Source organism: Pleurodeles waltl, chromosome 6, assembly GCF_031143425.1.
Source record: "Pleurodeles waltl isolate 20211129_DDA chromosome 6, aPleWal1.hap1.20221129, whole genome shotgun sequence".
NCBI classification, from domain to species: Eukaryota; Metazoa; Chordata; class Amphibia; order Caudata; family Salamandridae; genus Pleurodeles; species Pleurodeles waltl.
In genome coordinates this window covers 1554558267-1554579435 of record NC_090445.1, presented here as the reverse complement: position 1 = coordinate 1554579435, position 21169 = coordinate 1554558267, and the positions used below count along the sequence as shown (strand labels likewise).

Genomic DNA, 21169 nt, shown 5'->3' with positions numbered 1-21169 from the left:
TAACGAATGCAAGAGCTCACCAGAGTTCCTCTGCACTTCCCTCTTCGACTTTTGCCAAGGATCGACCGCTGACTGCTCCAGGACGCCTGCAAAACCGCAACAAAGTAGCAAGACGACTACCAGCAACATTGTAGCGCCTCATCCTGCCGGCTTTCCCGACTGTTTCCTGGTGGTGCATGCTCTGGGGGCTGTCTGCCTTCACCCTGCACTGGAAGCCAAGAAGAAATCTCCTGTGGGTCGACGGAATCTTCCCCCTGCTAACGCAGGCACCAAAAGACTGCATCACTGGTCCTCTTGGTCCCCTCTCATCTCGACGAGCGTGGTCCCTAGAACACAGGAGCTATATCCAAGTGACTCCCACAGTCTAGTGATCCTTCAGTCCAAGTTTGGTGGAGGTAAGTCCTTGCCTCCCCACGCTAGACTGCAAACCTGTGTACTGCGTGATTTGCAGCTGCTCCAGCTTCTGTGCACTGCTCCAAGGATTCCTTTGTGCACAGCCTAGCCTGAGTCCCCAGCACTCCGTCCTGCAGTGCTCAACCCTCTGAGTTGGACTCTGACGTTGTGGGACCCTCCTTTGTGACTCTGCGGTTCACAAATCTTCTAAGTGCCTGCTCCGGTACTTCTGCGAGTGCTGCCTGCTTCTGTGGGGGCTTTCGGAGTTGCCGAGCACCCCCTCTGTCTCCTCCTCCAAGGGGCTATATCCTGGCCCTTCCTTGTCCCCAGCAGCATCCAAAAACTCCCACTGCAACTCTTGCAGCTAGCAAGGCTTGTTTGCAATATTTCTGCGTGAAAACACTTCTGCAACCTCCAGTATACCGTGGGACATCTTCCATCCAAAGGAGAAGTTCCTAGCTCTCTTTTTTGTTGCAGAATCATAGGCTTCTTCCATCCGGAGGCAGCCTTCTTGCACCTTCATCCGGGGTTTCCCGGGCTCCTGCCCCCCCCAGACACTATCGCGACTCTTGGACTTGGTCCCCTTGCTTTGCAGGTCCTCAGGTCCAGGAATCCGTCTACAGTGCTTTGCTGGTGTTTGTGGTTCTTGCAGAATCCCCCTATCACGACTATTGTGTCCTATTGGGTTAGTAGGGGTACTTTACTCCTACGTTTCAGGGTCTTGGGGTGGGGTATCTTGGACACCCTGACTGTTTTCTTACAGTCCCAGCGACCCTCTACAAGCTCCCATAGGTCTGGGGTCCATTCGTGATTCGCATTCCACTTTTGGAGTATATGGTTTGTGTTGCGCCTAGAACTATGTTCACCTGTTGCATCCTATTGTAATTCTACACTGTTTGCATTACTTTTCCTACTATTACTTACCTGTTTTGGGTTTGTGTACATATGACGTGTGTATATTACTTACCTTATAACTGAGGGTACTCACTGAGATACTTTTGGCATATAGTCATAAAAATAAAGTACCTTTATTTTTAGTAACTCTGAGTATTGTGTTTTCTTATGATATTGTGCTATATGATATAAGTGGTATAGTAGGAGCTTTGCATGCCTCCTAGTTCAGCCTAAGCTTTGCCATAGCTACCTTCTATCAGCCTAAGCTGCTAGAAATACCTCTATTCTACTAATAAGGGATAACTGGACCTGGCACAGGGTGTAAGTACCACAAGGTACCCACTATAAGCCAGGCCAGACTCCTACACCTCCCGCCCGATGCAGGGTCCGCTGACCTCCGGAGGCAGTCCGCGCTAGGAGAAAGAGGCTGCAGAGAAGCAGATACCGGGTCAGGTCGAGAGGCAAGTAGACTGGGCAGTACTGCATGTGGAAGACACGCAGGAGGCACTATCACTCCCTTGTTGCCAATTTGTGGTGAATTGTGTGGCGTGGTCCTTTGCAGCAATACAGAATCGTGAATCACTTATAGCTGGTTACTGGCTGCGAGGATAGCCTCCTCAGCCTTTCTATTAACTCCTGTACTTTGTCACGGGGCACACTATGTGCTATAAAACCACAGGGCAATTTACTGACAAGCCTGTCCCCTATCGCATATCATGGGCTAACATAACAGTGATGGCGAAGATTATCGGATGTTTGAGTTTATGAAAGAGAGGATCCATAGTTAAAGATAAATATATTGACTACATACACTAGTTTTGTACAAACTCTGAAAGTAATGCTAAATATTTCTGTGGATGTTTTCTGATTTTCTCATTATTGGATTAAATACAATTCTGTTCGCATGGCTTTGCCCTATCGTGTATTTTACAGTTAAAAAAGGTAAAAACACTAAAAAGATTTGCACACAAAAGTTGTAGAGGTTAGCGTATGAACTTCTGTCTTAACCAATGGCAGAGAGCAGCTTGTCTCATACTTAGGAGCACAGCCCACACAGACTGAAAACAATTCTACTCTTGGGACCGAAGTGACAGACATATCAGTGACCACAGATAAGCTTACTTACTTGAATGAGCCTACACACTTTGCTTTACCACCTCAAGTTATCATTGAGGGAAGCCTCTCCAGACCTATAACTACAGGTTGTATTTCACTTTCCTATTTTCCTCACTGACCACTCCTTTCATTCCCTCCCGACAACAGAGACGTTACTTAGTGCGAACAAAATTTGGTACCAGAGCAATTTCCTAGTATCATGCTCTTCTCTTGCTCCTTTTCGTTCACTCTTATTTTATCTATATGAGCACAATATAATAACCTATAGAGGGGTAAAGGGTTACCTAATGCAATGTATTTTAAAGTGACTTCTGACAACATAATAGATTTACAAAGAATGAAAAATGTTTGCTTTGAGAAAACCACTAAGTGAGATGTGTTCTTACTGGGATTACATATAATAGAGAGTTGTGTATTTCTATAGCTTTACACAAATAGCACACATTCTCCCTTTTTCTTCCTCTGTGTGCCTTATGAGTGTCATGCCACACCACTATAATTCACATATAAAGGATTTTTTGTAAAGCTTTTACAATTCTTGCTTTTGGTTTTACTTGTCTATCAATGGTTGACATTTATTTTCTTTTCTGATTGAAAATATTTTGTAAAATATGCTCACTCTTAAAAAAACTTCAGGCCTGCAAGCCTCTGAGGGTGAAGCACGTTAGCTGTTCCTTTTAAGAAAAAACACTCCTAATCTACCAAAACAAATCCTTCATTAAGAAAAGAACAGTAATATAACAAGCACAATTAACAATGTTGGACTACTGTAAAATAGTTTTTTGCTACAGTTAATGTAGTGATTGTAATTCTGAAAGTGGATCCATATACTCTACTCTATATTTTTGAATATGTAAGGATGGCACAGAGGGCCTTACCCAGTAATCTAAGGATATATAAGGCACCATGCATAATTGTTTTTTCCGTTTAAGCTAGTTAAGTGTAGAAACTAGACGTTTGGTGCTCTATATACCCTTCCTTTAAGATTCGCCTTCTAGTCTGACCTATCCTTAGCCCATCTGCAGAGGCAAGGAAGAACAGCCAGAGCCAACATTACTACGATCCCGGTACTAAGTGCAACATCTGAAATTAAAAGCTAAAGTTAGATTCAATATGGCCTTTGTAGGAGACCAGGGCAATCTATCTTCTCTTGTTGAGAAGAGGAAATGACAGTTAACAACACAAAATGGCATACAAATCAAAATAAGACCTGTTTAAATGACTCATGTAGTCACAGAAAACCAGCCTACACCATCCATAGCCAGTTACACTAACCACAGAAACACAGAAACCACTGTGATATGTTTTACTGAAAATGTGATCTTTCCTGCTTTTAGTTATCGACTGTGGTCAGCCAGAAGACATTGACAATGGAAAGATGGCCTACGTGACAAAAGCTGGTGTCACTCAGTATGGTGCAGAAATTCAGTATACTTGCAATGGAACATACTACAGCATGAGAGCGAACAATAATGGTAAGGCAACATGATGGCGCTTCTAATCCTCTGTGCTAAGGATTTGAGCAGACCTTGAAAAACATGAGTATTTCTTTAATGAATTGCAAATTTTCTGTAAAGGTGCTGCATGAGACTTATTGGAGTGGGGACAGTAATATTTTTAGGGTTTTTTTAAATGCAAAATTAGTAGATGAGGATCAGCAGGCTGACAAGAAATTATTATTGACTAGTTTTCTACTTCTTAGACTTACCAATGAAGTACAAGGGTAACATTTAAGTGAGAGATTCTTGTGAAAGGCAGTGGAATGAATGCCACACTATAGGTGTACAGTAAGGAGGAATAGTGAAACATCAAATATAATTTAAGTTAATGACATCTGTGGCTGATTATGAAATGAAAGTGGTAAGGTCTATAATGCCCTTTGAGAAAGGGATCAAGGAAACAAAGTTTCAAATCTAAGGTATGAAGGTAAGAAAGGGGATGTTCATGACCCACAGCACTACAGGATGACTCTGCAATCAATTTTTCAGCAAACATGTGTGCTATAATTGTGCCTAGGGATTTAGAGGAATGGGCATTAACAAATCATGTTATCCCACTAAGAGAAGCAGGTTTTCACACTGGTCAATTGACTGTATATCATCGTTTTCCTCTAAATGATACTATATATCAAATGCACAGTTAACAGTATGTTTTGTAGAATTCAAATCTGTATTTGATATGGTCGACTGAAACTTATTACGAATTTAATTAGACAAAAAAGGGAGTTCTGCTACAGGTTTCAGTACTCAGCTCATACACACCCAGAGTGCTACTACCATGCATGTATTCTAGGTACAGTCTAGATGCACACACACTCAACATTCACCCAGGATCTCAGTGCAAGATTTTAGGTTTCACATAACAGTGGTCCATTTACCAGGAAGAACCAGCTGGTCACATATAAAAGATCTAGGCACACTAAGGACTCTCAAAACATGGTGCACAGCCACCACCATTTTATGTGCCTCTGTCCAAAATGAGGGTGTGATTAGTGTGCCCTTCCAGATCATGGCTCGGGTCCTTGACCTCACAATGTCAGGGCTAGTCCTAGGCCTCTCTGCACACCCTAGATTAGTGTGATTCCAGGGCCAAAACTGATTGTAGGAGTGAGATGTGGGACTGCAGTTTCTGTTGTTCAAGGTGAGGAGGTTTCTAGGTAAGGCCTGACATTTTTCCTCTCCCTGATTACTGCTCAGGAAGATGGTAAACAGCCAGGTACAGAAATCTCACAATTCACTGTACCCTTGTTGTGAGTGCCCCAACTAGGAGACAGCCCCAGTGGTACCTGCTGTGAGAAACATCACTTTACACAGAGACTGTGTCTGGAGAGTAGCCTGGAAATGTAATGCGAAAAGGTACCAACTGGAACCAATTCTAAAGCATGAGGCAGTGGATCCCCTCCTCTCTATGGAAAATATTTTAAAGTGGGATCCGGTCCAACCCACTATGTTCCAGCTCCACGTTCTTCTTGACCAAAGAAGGGAGTACTACGCAGATCACTTGAAGGATTGCTGTGTAACCGAGGCTGGGTCTCCCTGACAGCCAGTCACCCAGAGGTAACAGAACATCACCTGAAGACTGCAGTTTCTTTAGGAGGAACAGTGTTTCTGCCTAGTGCACAGAAGCCTGCCTGTTGGAATAGGGAAGGAGTCTACTTGGCCTGGATAGACTTTGTTGTAAGTGGGTCTCTGGGACTCCCTCCGTGGTTCACATCTAATGCACCTGAAAGAATCCCCAAAATGAACTATATGTGTCTCCGTTGATGATTGCAGTGGGTCTCAATTTCAGCATTGCTGCTGATGACGGCACGAGAAGCCACAATGCTGCTGAGAGAAAGCAGTTTGACTTGCATGGGCTGCAAATGCCCGGAGTACACATTGACCTAGAAGAAGGTTGCAACTTGCTTGCCATGTGGTTTGTCTCCAGCAACCCTGAAAAGGGTTGCGAATACCTTGCTATGAAATTCATTTGCACTGCCCAAAGAAGAGGGTTGCACGTGCCTTGCCTTTGAATCCCACAAGTACTGAAAGCACTGAGACCTCTAAGCTAGTGCCTGTTAAGCTGCATTTCATCTGTTCCACTGGGAGGCTGCACATCTCAAACATGTGGGTGACAGTCGCCCTTCCTCCTCAACTGTGAAGGAGGTAATGAACACGCACTGCTGGTCCATGCCTGTGGATAGGACAGAGAACTGCAATGGAATGATTCAAGAGCAACAGAGTTGAGACTAATTTAGCCCACAGCTACAGGTGTTAAATCAAGCTTTCTGATTGTGCATTTAAATAAGTGGGGGAACGTTATCTGCATCTGCGTCTAATTCAGGTGTCCTCAACCAGTCCATCGTGAGCTACCAGTAGCTCCCAGACGCCATCATAGTAGCCCACAGCCTTGAGTTCATTTTTAAATAAGCACAAGATCATAAATCAATTTTAAAGTTAGGGGAAGGCTGTGCTTATTTTCCGTTATTATCATCAGGCTGCAGATAGCAGGGCCAGATAAAGAACCCTGCTCAGTTAGATTTATGACCATGGCTGGGACGGGGCCACAAAGGTGAACTTCTGAAGAACTGAGGTATTTATCTCTTAAATAAAAGTCCTTGCAAACTGAGTATTGGAATTGTGAACAAAATTATGTTTCTGAATGCTTTTAAATGGGAGAAAATTTAAATGAAAGTTACATTTTTCAAAAAATGTATTTTATTAAGTTATGTAGAGTTTCACATGTATTGTACAAAGTACAAACATAGGCATAGGAGCAGTTCCCAACTAGAACCAGTGTTAAGAATCAACCTGATGAACACATGAAAAGTTACCCTAATGATTAGTTTAACTCTTAATTTTAATTTTCTCCCAGTTCCAATATTTACAGACAACAGGTGTCTTGCTCCAAAAGGGCAGTAGATACTGTGCCATAAGTATAACTGAAAAAGACAAAAAAATTTTTAAAATGGGAGAAATTTAAAGTGCAGAAAAATGTTACATTTTTCTACATTTTACATTTCTCTCATAAAAAAAAGATTGTATGTTTGTTTTATGTAACAGTGCCTCCTATAGCTAAAGGTATATCCTGTACTGCAAGTACATACAACACAGGCTCTTAGTCACCCATCCAAATATATCCCTTTCATATGCACACATGTTCATACATCCCCAAAGACCACATTCTCACTGACACACATGGCAGCCTTGTCATAGTGTCCCAAGTCATAGGGCCTGATTCTAACTTTGGAGGACGGTGTTAAACCGTCCCAAAAGTGGCGGATATACCACCTACCGTATTACGAGTCCATTATATCCTAACGTCCTCCAAAGTTAGAATCAGGCCCATAGTGATTTGTTCAAACCTTAGGATATGGCTCTTTGAACATCAGGCTGAAAGTCAATGAAGCTGGGTGTGGGGGTGTCATAATATGCAAGTTGTTTAGCTTTCAGTAGCTCACTATGATTTTTACTGACCAGAGGTGCTCTCCCTACAGAAAATTTTGGAGACCCCTGATCTAATTCATTCCTCTAGAAGAGACTGCAGGACAGCATTGGGTAGAGAAAGGTGTTAGCACCCGTAGCAGGGAAAACAGTGACATATCAATACATTAGAATATGTCATATTTGTCTGTTGTTTCATTAAAAGTACTTTCTTTTTCTAAAAAACAAGCTTTGGATTGGGTATTAAGTTCTGTATTTGTTGATTGCTGAGTTCTGAGCTCGTTCCCCCACACTTAGGCCCATATTTATACTTTTTTATCGCCGCATTTGCATCATTTTTTGACGCAAAAGCGGCGCAAACTTACAAAATACAATTGTATTTTGTAAGTTTGCTCCACTTTCGCGTCAAAAAGCGGCACAAATGCGGCACTAAAAAAGTATAAATATGGGCCTTACTCCCTGAGAAGCTTGTGAATTTTCACCCTCGCTACCCGAGACAGTCAAATGTGGAAAGGGTAGTAATTGGCCCAATTTCAACAGGGCTATAGCAAGCCAAATTTGGAAAAAATGTGTCGCTTTGTCATAATAATTAACTTTTTCTGCTGGAAAAATCAGTATTATAGATTTTAGGATGCCTGTGCCTTATGTAGACGCGACTGCGCACTAACGTTTTGTGATCTGTCTCTGATTTTAACAAGCAACCTATGTTCTTATGTTTGTAAGATTACAACATAGTACAATAACACAACTGAAAATAATTATACACCTAAAACACAAAGGGGCACAACAGAACAAAGTAGTGGAAACGGAATGCAGAAAACAACCTAAGGAAAACACAATGTTCAATTTAATTATCCAACACAAAAACAGCAGCAGAAAAACATCACACCACTAGCCCAATAAAATGAAACACAGAAAATATGCATACATATGTTTGTTATGTCTGGTTCTGATAGAGAACCTCTAGTGTGAATAACTGGATTCTAAATCTAGTAATTCACTGGTGTGACATAACAGTAGTTTTGAACAGATTCTGTTTCCCATTGTTGCTAGATCATATAGGAATTCTAGGTTGCTCTCTGAGAGCCTGTCAGAACAGAACTGAAAAACAAGGAGCACAGCTTCTGGAGAAGAGGTAAAGGGAAGCACGGATAAAGGGGGCAGCTGTGGCAAGAGGCTAGGCACTGTTTATTTTACATTTGATACAGGGAGGAGAGGCGTGGTTATGTACAGCTGCCTCATTACTCCCCCCATGCAGTAATTGAAAGCTTTGTCAGATTATTTTGGGGGTCATCTACAACATAATTATAGAAGGGTAAAAAAGTGAATAAAAATGTTTTCACCTCAGGGTTCTCAATGAGATCGCTCTTATTGTCTGTTTGATGTCACTCAGAACCCCTTGGTGAAAAACATCCTTGTAACACACTGTTTACCCATCTTTAATTCTTATTGTCACACAATACGTTGGTTGATGTTGCCACTGTGACCTTCTGGCATACAATGGCAGACTATGGTCCCTCTCCACTACCTCCAGCAGAGTATGCGTTTTACACTGCAGACACGTCCAGTGTTACCCGTCCTAAAATCAGGGAGGCTTTCGCGCTGGTGGCACCCTGTGCGACAGTTTTGGTTTTTTTGCACCTCCACACCATGTCCACCTCCTCAGATTTGTTTATTATCACCCGGCAAATGTGCCCATCAACTCTCCATAGCCCACTTTCCCATACATTCATTTGTTACAAAGCCCTTGTAAAGGCTGGCTTTACTAATCCACTTGGCTGTCCACATAAAAATATAGTTCTGTTCTTTGCAGCAGGCATATTAACCCTCTGTGCTACTTTAGGGCGAGTCAAAGCTGCCATTAGACAAAACTCCCATCTCTCTCCCTAGCAGGAACATTAATAGCAAGAGGTATCTTGACATTTTAATTGTTTCCTGAAGGCTGGACGCACGAGGAACTTTTCAGCAGGTGCTTTTTAATCACAAGTTTCATACATTATTGCTAAACACAGCGCCCTCCTGAGGTCAGCGCCCCCAATCAAGGTCTGCACCCTGTGGGGCCGCACGTGTTCGCACTGCCCTAAAGCCGGCCCTGCCTAAAATGCATGGTATCTCAACCTTCTGTGTGTGCCCTTATATGTAATCCCATCCACATGTTAATTATTCACTTCTCTGCCTTGACTATTTGCAGGCATTTACCGTTGTGGAGCAGCAGGCGTATGGGAGACCACCACAGGAGAAAAGACGCTCCCTGTCTGTGACCCTGGTAATGTAGACCATTGTGTGTATATATATATATATATATATATATATATATATATATATATATGTATGTGTGTATATATATATATATATATATATATATATATATATATATATATATATATATATATATATATTCATATATATATATTGTTCACCCATTCAATGTGGGGGAAAATAGAGCATAGACCCTAGCAATGTTCTGATGTTAAAGACCATGTTTGCATTGCGGTTTTGAATACTAATGACATCTTTTTCATTCCGAAAAGCTAGGCTGCAGGTTGCATCTTCCATTGGGCTTAAAAACATTTTAATGAAGATACCTTATTTGCTATTATGATGATTTACAAAGTCACAATTCTCTCACTAGGTATTATACTCCAACATTGCCAAATCTGAATTATAGCTAGTCTCCTTGGTGGCATATTTTATTGTTCCAAGTAGGTTGACTGAAGGTGTAAAACTTATTTTAAAAAATCAAACTAAAGGTGTAAAATACATAGAAGTCTATTTTAGGATTTGATGGATGCAGGGACATTTTCAGGTGCCACTTGGCCAGTTTTGGGGTACAGGGCTCATATTCTATCAGCCTGAGCAATTTAACACTGATGTCCATTGGCTTAACTATAACCTTGCTTTTGGACCCAAACCTGAGCAACAAGTTCACAGATTGGCACTTGACTCTCACAGTAGCATAGTCAAATAGTCGATGCTTGCTCAAGAAAGTGGTGTGAAGCTAGACATTCATTGTGTAACTGTCATCAGGTGATAAATAATAAATCAATGTCCGGCCAGTACTTCGTTTTTTTTTTTTTTTTTTACAAAAAGAAAAGTACTTTAATACTATTACACACAGTTAAAGAATCACTGTACATAGTCTAACATAGGGTAATTATTTCGGTACAAATGAGAGTAGTACCTTGATATACTACATGTTACTTGTGTATGGTAAGGTGAGTTTGCTCTTGGCCCTGTGCGTGACAATTTCAAAGTGTTTTAATGAGGTAGGGCTTTTTGCTTTGGTCACATATGGTCACCATTGAATAATATTTGATGCCACAGGGTAGTGCATGTCTTGCCTCACTTTGAGGAGCAACGTCACAATACTACCCTGGTGGTAGAAGCCCTGTGGCGCATTGCTGTCAGTGGAGGTCGCACCCCTCCAGCGATATGCATCTAGCACAGCTCACCAAGTGGAGATGCTACGGAATTGGCCTCTGTCTAGCTGACGGAGTTCGTGCTTCACTGTAGCACCCCACCCACAGTCCCAGAAACCTTACTCTTTGGGTCCTCCTCGGGCTCATTCTCAAACCCCTCTCCAAAATAAGCAGGGGCCCACGCAGGGCCCTTAAACATCGGTGGATGTCTTTCAGCACTGGGAGGCTTCTTACAAATTCAGGGGCTCATTTATAAGCCCCTTGCACCACCATAGCGCCATTTGTTTGATGCTACGGCAAGGCAAACAGTCCCTCACACAGTGCCACATTTACAAACTGGCACAATGTTACCATTGAGCCAGTTTGTAAAGCCTTGCACCACATTACACACGCGTCAGGTATAATGAATGCAAGATAGGTGTTCCACCACAAAAATGGCTGCAGAAATGGTGCAGTGAAATCTGCAAGACTTCACTGTGCCATTCTGTGCCGTCACAACGTAATTTTTTTAATGCCTGCTCAGGGTAGGCGTTAAAGTGACGCTGTGCTGTTTTCAGTGCCCCCCCAGCATTGCTGGATTACCAACAATGCTAAGGTTTAGCACCATAACTGCGTTAGAATTGCTGACGCAGCTGTGGACACTGCGCCATGAAGCACTATTCTGTAAATACAGCATGGTGTTAGCATGGCGTCGCTAGGGGCGTGCAGGGCAGCACAAGAAAACTAGCTCATTGATCATGATGCACCAGTTTCTTGTAAATGAAACCCTCAGTGCTTCAGTACTCTTGCCACTGGACCGCTGTTGGGAATTCTCTTTGGAATGAATTACAGGCCACCCTAAACCGTACATGTTGTTACCACCTCTACAAGACACAGATCTACGCCTCCTGACCTCACTCCCTACCACCGCTTAGCCAGACATTGAAAGGGTATAGGAGAGATTACCCAAAGGTCATTCAGATGCCCCCCTGCATCCAACTGTCCAAACAATGTGGAGGTAAGTGTCAAGTGTCTGTTTGAAAGTTACTCTGCCCTCTACTACCATCCAGCATTTAGGAAGACAGTGCATGGGGTATGAGTGCTGCACTCAGTTTCTAATCCAGCATAAAACCAATCAATGTAGCATTGAGGGACAAGCAGCTGCTAGCTCTATGCTACCCTCACTTCCCAACCTCCACAGCACCTTACCTGTAATATAGTGATGCTAGGTGAGAAAGCTCTGTTTCAAAGATCAGGACATGAAATAGAAGTTTTCATATGTGAAAAAAATGTGGTTTCTCTGGCCAATGATCCAATGGCCTAAGTGTTCCTTCTAAAAAGCAGAGTGTTGAAGCTTACAATAAGCATATGGACTAAATGTGCTTCAGAGGTCTCCCAATGAAGGTCTTTGTGCCCAATGTTCTGTAGCGATTCAAATGAGGTGCCCCAACTAGAATTCATCCTGAAAACAGCTAAGTCAGACTCGTTTTGAATCCTACTAGACACATTGTGGCTCTTCAACAACATACAGCGGCTTGGAGTCCGCCCATTGCTTACCATTGCTTGTCACTCTCATTTGCCTGCTTCTTTTTTTGTTTTTAATTGAGGAGAAAAACATTTCAAAATAAATAAAAAAAAACAAGAAGACTAACCAGTCTTTTTCCATCATTAAAGTCATACATAATAAATACGCATCTGAAAAATCATACATCACTAAATTCATTAATCATCAATTGCCATTTAAAATACATAATGTTGATTTGTTACCTCCAGAGTCATCCCTCTTTACAAATTCCGCCATACCCCATGATACCAAAATAAAAAAAAAGAAAGATTGTTAGGAAAGCTATACCATTAACCTGGAGGATACAAAAGGGTCAAAACCTTCAAAGTATCAAATTCCTATGCACCAGGATGGTCCTTAACGTATGACTTGCTCTGGCGCCAGAAGGTGCTAAAGAGTACCTAGCTGTTAGGTATTGGATTTGTCGTTGGCAGAGGTATGCACCCTACCAACGTCAGGGTAAATCACAACACAACACAAATTATCCAGTGCTTACTCTCTGGAAGCTTGGCACAGAGCAAGCAAGCTTAACTTAGAAGGCAATGTGTAAAGTATTTGTTCAATAACTCATATAGTAACACAGTGAAAGCACCATAAAAATACTCCATACCTATTTATGAAAATAGATATTATTTATCTGAATAAAATAAGACCAAAACAACAGAAATCCAATATGCACACGTCAGGATATCACTTTTTGGAGGTTTAATAAGTCTTAATCCATGGGAATCAATGCATCTCTTTAGCACAAAGTACCTGGGATGCATCAAAAATAAAGATGCTGCGGGCCGCAGAGGAGGTGAGGCATTGAAAAGTAAAGCGATGCATCGATTTTTCAGGCATTACGGAGGTGATGTGTTAATTCTTTCCTCGCTGTTTAGGTGACGCATCAATTTCCAGGCAGGCAGCCTTAGTTTCTTACTGCTGTGCGGGGTTTGATGACAAATTGATGCCCTGAGACGATCCATGGAAAATCCAAATGTGCTGTGATGATGAAACATATACTCTGTCAATTCTGCAGGCGCTGCACCAGATTTTCAGGTGCGAGACAGAAGTTGCATCTATTCTGCAGGCGTTGCATCAATTATTCTAGTACAATGAATTTTCTGTCTTAGGTGAAGTCTTTGATGGCCCTGAGACTTCTTAACAGGAGGCAAGCTGACAAGCCCTTGGGGATCCCTTGAGTGGGGAAGACAAATTCCTTCCGGCTGGGTCAGGGAGCAGCAGGAAGCAGGGCAACAAGCAGGAGAGCAGTCCTTCCAGAAAAGCAGTCCAGATGACTCCTTTGGGCAGCACTGCAGTCTTTCTGACAGAGTCCAGTTGTAGGTTCAGTAGTGTCTGATTTGAGGGGGTCACAGACCCAGTATGAATACCCAAATGTGCCTTTGAAGCGTAAAAGACTTCAAAGAGTGTTTTTGAAGTGACCAGTTCTCCTTTCTAAAAGTGGCATTTCTAAAATAGTAATGTTAAATCCAACTTCACGTGAATGCAGGATTCCTCACTACCATTCCAACCATACCAAACATGACAATGCCACTCATTTCAGATCAAAAATTACCACTTAAAAGTATAAAATGGAACTTCCAATGCTGGTCTCTGAGAGGAGCAGGCTTCACAATAGTAAAAAACAACTTTGGGAGTTTTTCACTACCAGGACATGAAAAACGTACACGTGCATGTCCTGTCTTTTACTTACATAGCACCGTGCCGTAGGGCTATCTAGGGCCTAACTTAGGAGTGATGTATATGTAATAAAAGGAAGTTTAAGGCTTGGCAAGTAGTTTTAAATGCCAAGTCAAAGTGGCAGTGAAACTGCACACACAGGCCTTGCAATGGCAGGCCCGAGACATGGTTAAGGGGCTACTTATGTGGGTGGCACAATCAGGGCTGCAGGTCCATTAGTAGCATTTCATTTACAGGCCCTGGGGAGATAGTACACTTTACTAGGGACTTACAGGTAAATAAAATATGTCAATTGGGTAGGAGCCAATGTTACCATGTTTTGGGGAGAGAGCACAAGCACTTTAGAACAGGTCAGCACTAGTAAAGTGCGCAGAGTCCTAAAACCAGCAAAACCGAGATCGGAAAAATTGAGGGAGGCAGGCAAAAAGTTGGGGGAAGGCCACCCTATGGCTATCAAGTCTAACACTCGCCAATTGGCCATCAGTTTCCAGATAACAATACCTCTTGACCTTGCTCCCTCACCTTTATATTGATGTATGCTCTCTTCTATGTAATATATTGACAACAATCTAGAAAGCCATTGGTGATACGAGAGAGGTTCTGGATTCAGCAATGCCTCTGTGATGTAGATTTGCGTTACTGCCATGGCAACAAAAATTGGATAGAGTTTACCCCTATTATCACTATACTGCACATCTACCCCTAGTAGCTTAACCAGACAGAGGCACAATGTAGACCTGAGTGTTTAGAATCATGCTCAACAACTCACACATTTTATTCCTGAACTGGTCTAGTTTTATACAAGTATAAAACATGTGTACTATATCATCCTCGATGTCCCCACATCATGGACAAATTTGAATGTATTCATCTTCCCCAACTGCACAGCCTAGCTTCCGAGGGGTATAATATAGGTTGTACAACGTCTTAAAATGTTGACGTCTTGATCTTGCACATAACAGTATCTTCCACCCAAGATTCACAGATTGCCTGGAAAATTTGTTATCTGAAGCAGTATCCAGTCTTCTTACAGATTTCTCTTGTTGAATATTCAAATCATCTAGTTTAAGATTAATAAACTGCTCGTATATTGTTTACATTTTTTGCCACCCCAGGGGTTTAAGAACTGGACAACCACAGTCTGCTCTTATGACGTTTAACTGTCAACCCATTTATAAAAGAAGTCTCTAATTTGTATGTATTTAAAAAAGCTTTGCTTGGGCAATCCGTACATCAACTGTAAAGGAGCAGATCTGACCCTCAGAAAAGATGTCCCCTAATTTCCATATACCAGCCTTCTCCAAAGACAGACAGTATTTGTCATAAAATACCGAGGAAAAAAGGAGTGAGTGCCGAAGCGAAGTGTAAAATCTATACCGGACTGTGGCCAATTTACCCCCCAGGCTTATCCAAATTTTATAAGCAGCCGCAATCGTTTTAAATCTCATGTTTTTTATAATAGACAGGTTCCAAAAATTTTAGGAGACACGCTAGCTTCCTTGCCCTGGGCAAATTCGTAAATACTCAGCATGCTGTCTGGCACACAATAAATACAGTGAGAACCAATGATCAACAACTCTATATTTTGCAGCATTGCTGCTCAATAATAGTACTTAAAGTTAGAAACGGCCCAAACACCCCTTTCCAGTGTCAGGAATAGGCATTTCAGGGCTCTTCTTGCACTTTTCTACTCCCAGATAAGTTGCTACAGATACCTTCCAGCTTCTTAAACCAATCATTCCCTTTCCCAAGTGGGATTACTCTAAATAGGTAAGGAACCTTTAGGACCATCAACATTTTACTTACAGTACATGACCCGATTATTGTTAGGTGGAGATTTTTTATGCTTGCCAGGTCTTCCTTAATTTTATACAGTATAGGAAAGTTAGATGAAATAATATTATCTATTGGAGGTTATGTTGACTCCCAGGTAGATTGTACTGTCAGTCTTCTGACAATCATTAAAGCGAGTATCATCATTACAACCAATTTGGGTCTTTCCCTTATTTAAGAAATACACTGGAATCCGTCCAAAATGAGTCGCTTCCGCTTCTATCTCCTGGATGGCTCCATCAAGGTCTGTGGTGACAACTGCCACATCATCCACATATAACAGCATCTTAGTTGCAAAGCCATTTATCACCCTGGCGCTTATAGCTGAATTATTAATACGTTTGAACAAAAAAGGATTATTAAATAGAGCAAAGAAAAAAGGAGAGCATGGGCACCTCTGCCTTGTCCCCCTGGTAATCTTAATTCTTAATATTATCAATCTTCATACTCACCAATTGTATTTTAGTTGTCAGATTGCAATGCATGATCCGTATTTCTGCCTGATAATTAGGCCCTACTACCATCTCAGGTACATCCCAAGATATGCCCAGGTGACCTGTTCAATCCTCTTTATGTGTTAAGCTAGATCATTGCCATAATGATCCTCCTGGGATCTGCTATATCAAACACCATTATTACCAGTCTATAATGATCTGTCGTACTACAATTTGGGACATACCAATGTTTCCATGGAGAGACGAGTTTGGCAATGACCCTGCTTAACAGGGTTGCAAACACCTTTGATGAAATTTATAACACTGCTCTTGATGTGCGAAATTGGCCTATAAGATCCAGGATTCAGACGTGGTCTACCCTTTTTTTATTACCAAATTGCATTGTGTTTAACAGTGCAAGCATCATTCACTGTGACATAAATATTATTCCGTAATGATAATAGCTCTATTGAGTCTGAATAATCATGTCAAATAACATTTCACTATGTTGATAACCCATGATGTGTTCACCATTTCCCCCATAATTTATCATGTTTATAAGGGCTTCCCGTGCTTCATATATTGTCTGTGCTTGGTGTGCACTCCAGTCCACTCCCTTCCAACAGGTCAGCAGTGAGGGGGGTGTAGGCTGCTTTCAATGACGGGCAGTATCCCTTTTCGCCACCAAGCAGGTCACCCCTATGAAAAGATTTTTGGAGAGTGCCCTCCATGTTCCTTTAAAAGTTCCAACAGAGTCACCGAAGGACCCAAATCAATGGAACAACCAAGTAACTCTGACATTTTGTGACTCACCTCCTCCCAGAAGGGGCAGAAAAGCCAGGCAATCCTAGTCCACATGGTAGAAATCAGCATCAGTGAAAGAACAGTGTACACATGCGGCCTGGGCCACTGGGTCCATTGGTCATAGGCGATAGGGGGATAAATAAGTGGCATGAAGATTATTTACTTGGATCATGCTCAATCAAGTTCAAATCACCAGTTCTCTCAGAGCTTAGCATGCCTCCCTCCAGTCGTCATCCAGCTTGACCACCCACCCCTCTCATTTCCGTCAGAGAGAAGTGAACCCGTCCAGTGCATCATCAGTGAGCAATAAATCAATGATATTCTATATGGCCTTGAAGCCTTCCTGAATGCCAGGGAGACCAGTGCTTCTTGTAACTCTTCTAGAGTAAGCTGAGAGTCGAGGTCTGTCCTAACGTCTACTCCTAATACTACAGCATCTGCTTGATCTAGATATTGCTTAATAACATGCAATGAGTGGGCCAAGTCCTCCTGATAAAATGTGCTATAAAAATTGACAAATACCTCCAACTATACCGTCCAGGCAATCAACTAGCTGACCTTGATTATCTTGAATGGCAATAATGCCATTCTGTACTTCCTTTTGTCTTGCTCTGATGGCTAGTTGCTTCCCTACACTGTTGCTATATTCACAGCTCTCTACCTTATGTAGCTGGTACTTCTCTGCTGCCCTTCTGGTAAGTGTGCTGTTGATGCCCGGTTTGACAGGTGTTATCTTCTGAAGAATTTCATCATCCACTTGCCCATCTTTATTCATAGAGTAGCTCCTAGTTGGCTAATACATTATGTTGATCCTTGATCTTATTAATTGTCTGTCTCTAATTGTTAAGACTGAAGATGGTCCGACCGCCACGCAAGTCATAATCAGGCCCTTAGTCTACATATATCGTCAATAAGTGTTGGTTTATTTCAGCTACCTCACAGTACCACATCTACCCACTAGCCTTACAGGGGTAATAAATGCTTCTGGTAACTTCGAACATGACCGTTCAGATTCCCAAGGATTGTGGAAACAGATCTAACCCCTTTTGTTTGTTATTTGTGAAAGCTCAAGGTATAAACAAGAAAGATATAAAAACGTATTTTCAAAACATTTATTGAAATAATCGTATTCTTGTAAAGAAAACATGAGCCACAATGATTATACAGATGAGACATATAATTGTATTAAGCATTATCAGAATAGTGAAAAATATAAACAATGCAACAATGTTAATTGTTACATTACCTTACTCCTATATGCCATTAATACTATACAAAAGAGAGCATAGCGGGAGAACCCTCTGCCAGATATTATTGGAAAAAACTAACCCCCATATATGAGTCTTATGGATCAGGAAGTCAGTCTAAGTCTGCAGGCTATCTTCCTTTGCAGGATGGAGGTCGAAGTCAGCAGGACTGCATCTCAGTCACAATTCATAGCAGTTGCATGGTAATTTCAACGTGAAGTGATCATGTTGCTTGTTAAACATCTAAACATGACAGTGACATTTATCAGCTAGTTTTTGCTTAGGTGTGCACACGGTGCTGAAACCTCAAAAAAATACACATAAATACAGAAACAAGAATGCATCATGCACAAATGTTCAAATATTTTGTTTAATTCACAATGAAATATAGAAAAATCTAAGTTGTACTTTTAGTGGGAAGGGTGGAGCTTTAAATTCGTTTTTTAATTCTTAAAGATGAAGAGATATGTAAAACTCTGGAATGCATGCATGCATGCTTTTTTGTTGCTTTTTGTTAGAGCTTCAGTTGAGGATGTCCTATGTCTACAACATATTCTATTTGCTGTAATTGTGTTGCTCCAACAAATCAAACTAAAGATAACTACTTAGGGCCTGATTGAGATCCTGGTGGAGGGATTACTCTGTCACAAACCTCACAGATGGCTTGTCCGCTGTATTTACGGTCTCCATAGGGTACTATGGGATCGTAATATGAAGGACAGGATATTCGTCATGTTTGTGATGGAGTAATCCGCTCCGGCAGCATCTATATCAGGCCCTTCATTTTTAGCCTTTCGTTTCATACTACTTCACATTTACAGAATTCTCAGTTTTCAATTTTGCTTTTTTATTTGTGCATACTTTATTATCGTTAACATTATTTAATTTTTCTAAACAGTCCTGGACCCCCAGAGTAGGTGTCACCAACCTCCAGTGGTGCACGCCACACAGGTTAAGAACAAATGTCCAAAATGGTATATTTAAGACTGTAAACTGAATTCAAAAAGCAAAAATAAGGAACACCAGTGCTTGAAAATAGGTATTTGTAATACAGTTGGTATGCTGACAGAACGTACAATGATCAAAACTGTGTTCAAGCCAAAGGACCTAACCCTAGTGGAAACTAGGGAGAGTGAAGACCATAGTAGCCAAACCAAAAAGGAAAGAGATATCACTTACATGTAACCCTAGTTTGCTGTTTGGGGTTGTTTCTATTTGGCAGGAAGTAGCTCTTGGTCCAGAAAGCATCCTTTTTGTTGTTTGATGTAAATCCATTCAGAAGTTTGAGATATTTGCAGAAATCAAAATTTGTATAACTGGGCGAAGCCTAAGCATGGATCTCATGGTGAGATTTGATTGGCTGTCAGCACTTTAACCAGAGAGTGATGTCAGCCATCCTGGGACCAATATACATGATAGCACCTCATTGAAATGCATTGTAGTGAATGGCAGGTTTTGAGGCACACAAAAAGAAGAACGTGTAAAGAGTGATAACAGATTTTAGTTACAATATAAATCATTTGTGGCTAAAGTGATTTTAACCTGTGAAAAAATCTTCTGCTGGGTTTTCATGATCATGTTGAGAGGAAACAGTTTTTTCATGATTTTCCCGTAGGGGTTATGGAAGGTGCTGCAGAAGTTAAAATGAGAGCATTTGTTTTGTAAATTCACACTATCTTTCTCAGCCATATGAGAATGAAGTCTGGCATTCTTAGTAAAACACATACTTTCTACATGACCCGCCTGTTAATTGATTCCCTTATGTTCTACTGCAGCCTCCCAGAGTATTCTAAAGAACAATTAGAGTACTAAGGGCCTTATTTATACTTTTTGGTGCAAAACTGTACTAATGCAGTTTTGCACCAAAAGGTTTTGCACCGGCTTGCACCATTTTTTAGCACCAACTGGGCACCATATTTATGGAATGGTGCAAGCCGGTGTAAAGGGTAGGCTAGCGTAAAAAAATAAAATGACGTTAAGCAGGTTAGAGTCAAAATAAATTACTCTAACCAGATTAGTGTAATTTTTTTACGCTACGGGGCAATAGGTCCACAGGTCCCCTAATGCCTGCCCTGACCCAGGCTTTAAAAAATGGGGCAAAGCAAGCTTTGCACGATTTTTTGACCCCTCCTCCCTTGCACCATTTTTGCATGGGAGTATAAATATGGCATTAAGACCATAGAGTCATTTTTTGCATGGGAACACCTACCTTACATCTCATTAAGGCAAGGTAGGTCTCCACTTCCAGAAAATGACTTTAACTCCATAAATGTGGTGCTAGACGGGTCTAGCACCAAAGTATAAATATGGAGTTAGTTTTGCACCGAATTAGAGTAAAACAAATGATGCTAATTCGGTGCAAACAGAGTATAAACATGCCCCTAAAAGCCTTACTTATGACAAACGTCTAGGACACTTAAAGCCATCTTACTTGAATCGAACTAGTAAAATTTAAGACATTTAGGCCCATATTTATACTTTTTGACGCAAATCAGCGCTATGGCAGATTTGCGTCAAAAAGTTAACCGCCGGCTAACGCCATTCCAACGCGCCAGCCGGGCGCCTTATTTATGGAATGATGGTAGCCGGCGCTGCGGCCTGGATTGCGTCAAAATAAATTACGGTAACCGGGCAGCGGAGGCGAAGGGAAGACTGGGGGTTGTGCGCCAAAGAATGGTGCAAGTCAGGTTAGAGTCAAAAATATTGTCTCTAACCTGAATAGCGCCATTTTTTGAAGCACCGCCTTCATGGAAATGACTCCTGTCTTAGCAAAGACAGGAGTAATGCTCCTCCCTGCCCAATGGCCAAGCCCAGGGGACTACTGTCCCCTGGGCATGGCCACTGGGCACAGTGGCATCTAAGGGGGCCCAAGTTATACTTA

At 41.6% G+C, this 21169-nt stretch overlaps 1 protein-coding gene across 1 annotated transcript in view; it reads left to right on the top strand.

Moving 5' to 3' along the window:
* Positions 1–21169, top strand: part of MASP2 (MBL associated serine protease 2) — a 352398-nt gene that overhangs the window by 212146 nt on the left and 119083 nt on the right. The window contains exons 9-10 of the mRNA XM_069241231.1: positions 3741–3878; positions 9517–9591. Coding sequence (XP_069097332.1) covers positions 3741–3878; positions 9517–9591 — 213 coding nt within the window. The remainder of the gene's footprint in view (positions 1–3740; positions 3879–9516; positions 9592–21169) is intronic.